The 7,445-nt window shown below is 33.2% G+C and overlaps 1 protein-coding gene across 4 annotated transcripts in view; it reads right to left on the minus strand.

Moving 5' to 3' along the window:
* Positions 1–7,445, minus strand: part of LOC108759059 (probable serine/threonine-protein kinase DDB_G0280111) — a 26,315-nt gene that overhangs the window by 12,916 nt on the left and 5,954 nt on the right. For 3 of the 4 annotated variants that reach the window (XM_018504338.1, XM_018504336.1, XM_018504337.1), the window contains exons 2-3: positions 4,589–4,748; positions 2,239–2,339 (exon numbers count right to left, since the gene is read on the minus strand). In XM_018504338.1, coding sequence (XP_018359840.1) covers positions 2,239–2,339; positions 4,589–4,713 — 226 coding nt within the window. In that variant the 5' untranslated portion in view covers positions 4,714–4,748. Of the gene's footprint in view, positions 1–2,238; positions 2,340–2,919; positions 3,064–4,588; positions 4,749–7,445 lie in introns of those variants that run through there. The other variant, XM_018504339.1, reaches the window with a different exon arrangement.

Below are 7,445 nucleotides of genomic sequence, written 5' to 3' on the forward strand. Positions count from 1 at the left end.
ATACCGTATTTTCTCATGTTGATAAAAATAAGAAAATGCAGTACTAAAAAGTTGATAAAAAATTCTGAAAAAATTCTCAGAACTTTATGAGAAGAAAATAAATAATTTTTGTCTCTTATACAGTTTTTCTGTACAGTTGACAGTATTTGAGTAAAAAATTATTCAAGACCAATATTTTGCAATTTTTAGTAATTAATATCTAGTTAACTATTGCGAAAATTGTAAAATGGTAGAGGACTTTTCGACTCAGTTTAATCCGCTCTATCTACACAAAAGTGATTGGCAAAAAAGGTCGGGACACCCTGTACAAATATATCATTTATATAAATTAATATAAGTGGACTCTCGTTTTAATAGTAAGCCATCTATTCTCATGCAGTAAATTTAGCATCGAAAAGGCGCGCTTAACATTCGGACACAATGATTCTCCGCTCTAATTGAAGACAACTTTTGGACGGTGAATCAATGCGGCGTGCTTCACAAAGGCGGCCTTTCTCGAACACAACGCACGCGGTGTTCGGACGAAGGTGCTCGTGTGTTTTGCGAAAACACGTTGCTAATCTGGTGAACTCGCGTCTTTGAGTCGTGGCCAAAGAATAATGGTTGTGTCATGCTAAATTGAAAACGTGTTGCCAACGATAGTAATTTGCATCTGTGACTCATCATCGCTCTTAACTTGAAGGGAATCTAAAGTCGTCTATTTTACCGATTATTTTTCAAATAAGTATTTTTTTAACTACTTTTATATACACAGATTAAAAAATTCTTTTCTACGCCTACGTAATTAAAGTATAAATGGTACTGTTAAGGAACTATGATATGAGTATTCGCATCCGCCATTTTTAGTCCTTTTCTCACTCTCTTGCTCCTTTCCTCAATTCCTTGCCCTTTCTCTCCGCCGCTAAACTAAGAAGATTGAAGAGAGAACAAAGAATGGAGTAGGGACTAAAAATGGCGGATGCGCGAATACTTATATTATAGTGCTCTAGTACTGTCTCTAATAGTACTCGTCACGGTAATGAATATCTACCATTATAATGAATTTTTACTAAGTCGGTCTGTTCTGTGTTATCTTACTATGTGTTTCTGATTCTACCAAGGGGACATCCTAACATCTGCAATTTCGTTAAGATTTATAACTAATGTCTAATTTTAAATAACTGACTATTATTGTATTTAATTAAAAATTTTCAATTATTGATAGTGACCCGATCGGAGTCGAAACATATGTCTGTTTTTATTATTGTATTGTTATTTATTATTATTGTAATATATAGATATTATTATTATGTGTCATTAGAATTTTAAAATATTCGTTAGGCTCGTAGCCTTTCTCGTTATTATTATTTAATTTTATTGAGCCTTATTATTATAATTTTAAAGTATAAATGGTAATGTGATTTAAACTGAACAATTTTATGCCAAAAACTAAAAAATAGTTGGAAAATGATAGTTTTGTTATTGACTACGCTCAGTAGAAAAAATAACTTTGCAACTGTTGTAAAATTCTTTAATATGATTGGTCTTGCCTTTAGTTCCTCTCTCTTGGATCATAATAAATAAAGCAATCATATTATAAAGAATTTCACAATAAACAGCTTTTTCTGTTGAACACAGCCATTGGCATCGATTCGTAACAATATTTGCTTTATACCTCTCTTGTACGTATAAAACAATCTTGGTTTGGAATTACATGAACAAATATAATGTTGAATTCTTAGATTTAGACTTAAATATCTTAATATGAAAGATTAGTTAGCAAATTTGTATATATATGTGTATGCAATATTGATGTAACAGTGATATATCAATGACACAATAAATCGTATATGTATAACTCTTACTAGATCCATAAAACTGATGACTTTAAGATCCCCTGAAGGCTCAGACAATACACTTTAGTGCATAATTTGTCCGAGTAAACAGGTCGACCTAAATTCATATTAAAGTCGACGGCATACGATGCTTGCTTTTCTGCTGGATTGCTAGCTGATCTAGATTAGATTCTTGTATTAACTGCGATGCTGGCATCAGTACGATGGCAAGATTCTGATCCAGTTAGCAATTTCCAGTAGGAAAACAAGCATCGAATGCCGTCGGCATAAGTATCAGTCTATCATAACATTCTTTTGATGTCAAATTATGGACATCGAAAGAATGTTATGACCTTCCTAATTTTAATCTTAAGTTACACTTTCTAGAAATATGTAAATTTTGAAGAGGCATGTCTTCACTTACCAGGTTGACCACCGCGCTGCCTCGCTTCTTCTTCTTCGAGCATACGTAGAACCGCGCTGTTCTGCAAGTTCGCTGGCTTGGCCAACTGACTGAAGTCGATCCTGGAAAGAGAGATTTCCACGTTTAAGCTCGGCTTGCTAATAATATTTCGAATGCTACAAAAACATCTATATGAATAAAATGAAATAATTGCTTCCGCTTTTACTTCTCGGAAAATAACGTTGCGACAATTATGAATGAAACTCTCTATGTTTACTTTAATGCTTAAATAATATGAAGTGTGCATTAGAATTTTTCTGCAAATTTATATGAAAAAATATGTTAATTCCTGACAATAATGACATTGATAAACAAATATTTTAAAATATAAAGTCGATTTTTTATAATAAAAGAGAATATAGAAAATTTTTGCTCTATGCACTGAACAAAATTTTCTGATTAAACCAACAACTGATTAAACAAAAGGATCCAACAAAAATGTATTTTGATGAGAACAAACAGAATTTCTGATTATTATAATAAAATATAATGTCATTTAGGGGCCTTTGTTGACTTAATTAGAACATTTTTTTCAGTTTGCGTTTACAAAAACTACGAATTTGCAGAAAATAAGAAAGAGGCAATTCAAGCTCACTTCAGAAGAAGTCTGGAAGATCTTAAGGACCAAAGATCGATAGTCACCTTTTCGTGGCGATCATCTCGACAGGAAGTAATTCTGAAGCGGCAAAGATAATAGAAATAACGATCACAATGGTGAAGAAGAACGGAACAGCGAGCGAACCGGCGTGCGTCCACGGTCCATCAAACGCGAAACTAAGTCAAGTACGAAAACGAGACGCGGCGGTGCAAGCCGTTGGTTTCGCGCAGGCCGTTTATTTCTAACCGGCCGGTGATTCGGTCCGCCGAAAATAACTGACGTTGCGAACGGAATCGACGCCGACGGCTGATTCATGCGACCGGCGTCGTCGCGCGACCGACTGACATCGGCCGATACACGAACGATTGCATGACACCACGTGGACCACGAGCTGATGATTGACGCAAGGTGGTCGCCGGGATTTAGATCAGATTCCCCACGCGGTTTCGCTCGTGAGTCATCCGAGTCAATTGACGATTCACTTGTGGGATCCGAATTTGATCCGGACTAGGTCAAGGGATGTGTATTTAGGTTGAAGTAAAGAGTTTTGCAGAGTCCTGTAGAACGCGATTTTATCAAAATTCTATATGAGAAAGAAAGGTATATATAGTCTCCCTGTATACGTGATGTGGCAATAAAATTCGAGGAACGTTATGAGAGAGTAAATATCACTTAATTAATATATAAACCTTTATTGTTTCTCAAAGCAATCTCCCCTGAAGATAATATATTTTCGATAATGTTCGTATAGCTGCGAAAATTCTGCAAGCTGTATTAACGTTATCGAAAATGTATTGTCTTTAGGGAGGATAATAAAGATCATTTATATCAAATAGGTGGTTTTCTCAAATTTATTGCCACACCACTCATTCTAACTTATGAGAGTCTCACTCTTTAATATTAATAAAAATTACATAGTGAGACAGTATAAGTTAAAGTGAGATAGTACCCAAGCAGAACAACAAGTCACGGTAACGTTAAAATGACATTAAAATGAATCGGAAATGATTGAAAAATGACTTTTAATGATCATTTTGGAATCATTTTAACATCATTTTAATATCATAACGACTTGTTTCACTTGGGAATATACCATACCTTCTTCTCTCATGAGATTCCAACAAAATTATTAGTTGCCAGATTCTGTTATAGGACCTTTATAGACTGAAATAAATGAAATAGTACGCAATGATTTTTCTCATGAAACTGGTAATGATTATTCTAAAATATTTAAAAGGATAAATATTCATTCGACAGGTATTAAAAATTAACGATTATAATATGTTTATTGTAGGAAAGTGATTGCTATTACATATAGAACTCCGTTTATCTGCACTTCATTTATACGAACAAGTTTGTGCTCAGTTCTAAATATACGAACTTATAGCTGAGCTTTTATGATGCTATAGTTTGAATAGTAGGAGCTCAACGTGTGCTCGATTTTAGTTTTCTGAACGTTAGCTGTTATTATCGGAACTAATAAGTACTGGTAGAGAAAAAAACAAGTGAGTTTTTATTACAACTATTCGATTATTATCAGAACTGTCTTGTTCCTTGACATGTTCAGATAAATGGAGTTCTATTGTAAAAATTCATTTGTAAATGTGAATTTTTATTTTATTTATTCTATTTCTGTTCTTTTATTTAGTAAATGACTACTCAACAAAATTACTTTTGTTGAGTTATTTCTCTCTTTTATTTGGTGCAACTTACCCGACTGCACCGTTAGCCAGAATTTGAGTCTGTCTATCTAGAGTTTCCTGTATCGCCTGTGGCGAATACAAATTGATAGGAGAGTTGAACTGTTTGTTTACAAATTTCGCTTTCTGCGTGGCCATGTTGGTGTCTTAATCAGTCTACTCTCGAGTTTATACTGTAACATAAAAAACATGATTGTAGAAAAAAAATTATGTACGTATTTATGTATGAAAAAAAAAATGTAAGGTACTTAACATTTTAGATTAAGTTTTAATGTCTAATATTTAATACAAAATAATTTGTTATTAATTATAAGGTATTAGTATTTATGTAATATACATCAAAATTAAATACAAAAAATGGAAAGAGAGCATCTATATTTGACGCTAGATTTTTTCGGCGAAAGTTATCAACAACGTTAAATCGCAAATAGAACTATTTAATAAGTCGTCATAAAGAATTACGATCATTAATTTGTCATGATGCGATAGCGATGAATTCACGTGACGAGCGATGCACTTCTTTGCCTCGATACGTATATATTCCAATACGATCATAAATCGTGCGAAGCTGAAGAGCGAAAGCAATTTTGGTAAGCGGGTTACGAGCTATCGTTTCCTATGATCGTTCAATGATCATTCAGCGATTGTTTGGCTACTCAATTCCGTGAGATGCGATCGATGCCGTCAACAGACTCTATGGTCTGATAGAAAGCGTGGCATTAAATTCTCGGTCTCGTGCCAAGAAATCCGTGCAGGGACGCACGCGTTCAAAGATATCGCGCGTTTGGGCAAAGGAGGAAAAAATAAATCGTTTCTTGTCCATGATTTACACTCAGAGAAAAAGACAACAGTGACAACTATACAAGTTTTATATATTAAATTAATGTACGTTAAATTATGTAGTTATTTCAATTATAAATAGTATAGAGTATAGATTATGTATATTAGTTTGAAGTATAAGGTTGTGTACAAATAAGCAAATATTATTATGAAGCGATGTTAGAAGTCGATAATATTAATCTGTAATTTTCCAACTCTTTCTCGCTTTTGGCATAAAGTCAAACGGATTGGACTACATTATACTGTTTGTACTTTAACTGTGGAAAAGAATTAAATAAGTATATAAAGGGAGTTAGAAAAAGATTTATTTGAAAAATAATTGGTAAAACACACAAACGACTTTAAGATCCTTAACGTCGAAAAATTTTTAAAGCCGAGAAATCTATAGAATGGAAACGCGAAGGCTATATTACAATAAAAATAGAATCTGGTTACATTAAGGGGGGGTACCACCCTTGAGGTTTCAAAAAATCGAAACTTTTTTTGCTTAAATTTATAGTTTATACTCTTAAGAATAATATTTTAGTAATTTTAAGTCGGTATCTTAACTGTATAATCCCGTTAGAGTCAATATCTTGCATCGCCTTACTTCCCCGCTGAGTTCTCCGAGCGGCATCGCACAGCACAATTCCGCAGATAAAAGGGAATTTAAATTTCCAAAAATAGGTTTTGGCAGATGACTATAGATATCGCCACGAATGATAAGTTCAGGTGGCGTCCCTTATGCAGACTAAAGATAACAATTCCGATTTATAAGCTTATGAACAAAAAATCAGTACTAAAAACTTTAAACGCGTTTTTCTCAAAACAAGGTTTTAAAAAACGATGTACACGATAACTTTTACAATTCTTAACCGATTCACTTGAAATTTGCACAGATTACTCTCAGATGTTTAATCTAAAGAACTACGTAGGATTTTTGCGATATGTTGAAAAACGTTTTTGTTATTAACATTTAGAGATGGAAATTTTTAGTCGAAAATTGTAATTTTTTTTCAAACATTGACTATTTTTACAAAAATCGATATTTTGAAAAAATCCTACGTACTTCTATAGCTTTAAGTATGTAAAAAATAAAATTCTTTGGATTATTGTTCCAGATCCAATGATATACAAAATTTCGTGTACACCGTTTATGCACTCACCGAAAAAGGAGGCTCAATGGTTCTACTATGACGCCGCCATTTTGTGAGATGAAAATAAAAAAAAATATTGTTATATTCTCAAAACTTTATATATTAAAGCCCTTCAAAACGATTTTTGATTGACTTTATTAGTTTAATGCAAAAAATTGCCAAATTTAAGTACCATTTTCAGGCCTCAAGGCTGGTATCCTCCCCCCTTAATTGGAATTTGAGTTAAAAATGGACAGATTCGAATTTTCTGATTAAATCTATTCTAATTAGAGATCCTCTAATAATTGTTTGGATATGAGAGAGCCACTTTCGAGTTGGCCATGTTTTAACAATTCCTGAGAAACAGAAAGAGAAAACGAAATAAATAAAAAACATAAAATGAGAAACAGAAAAAAAAATGTATATCCTTTCTCGCAGATTTTTCTTAAAATTACTCTGCATATAAACTGTGATTAGGGTCCAGACTTTTATTGGAGGGTCTCTAATTATATTTCTAATTAAGATAATTATATAATTCTAATATCATTAAAACATTCTGATTCGTTCATTTTCAACTAGAAATTTTTCTGGTGTAGAAGTGTTAAATATTTTTGCAGACTTTTGTGGAAAATTTTTCGAGCTTCATTAGAGAAAGCATTCTTAGGAATTATCGTGGCAAAATCTTTCTTCAAGGTTTCTCGTTCAAATTTATCGAGATGGCGAACGCTTAAAAACGGAACTATGACGCCCATTCCTACCTTGATACACGCTTTTGACGAGATGCCCCCCATCCCCCGCCATGCAGAAATAAAAAAACGCTAGTTCAGAATTTGGAGCAATTTATGAACTTTCAAATTCAGCAAAAAAAAATTTTGAGTTAGAAGAAATCTTAATTTAAAGGTGGGGGGGGGGGGG

The sequence above is a fragment of the Trachymyrmex cornetzi genome, unplaced genomic scaffold (assembly GCF_001594075.2).
Source record: "Trachymyrmex cornetzi isolate Tcor2-1 unplaced genomic scaffold, Tcor1.1 scaffold166, whole genome shotgun sequence".
Taxonomy (NCBI): Eukaryota; Metazoa; Arthropoda; class Insecta; order Hymenoptera; family Formicidae; genus Trachymyrmex; species Trachymyrmex cornetzi.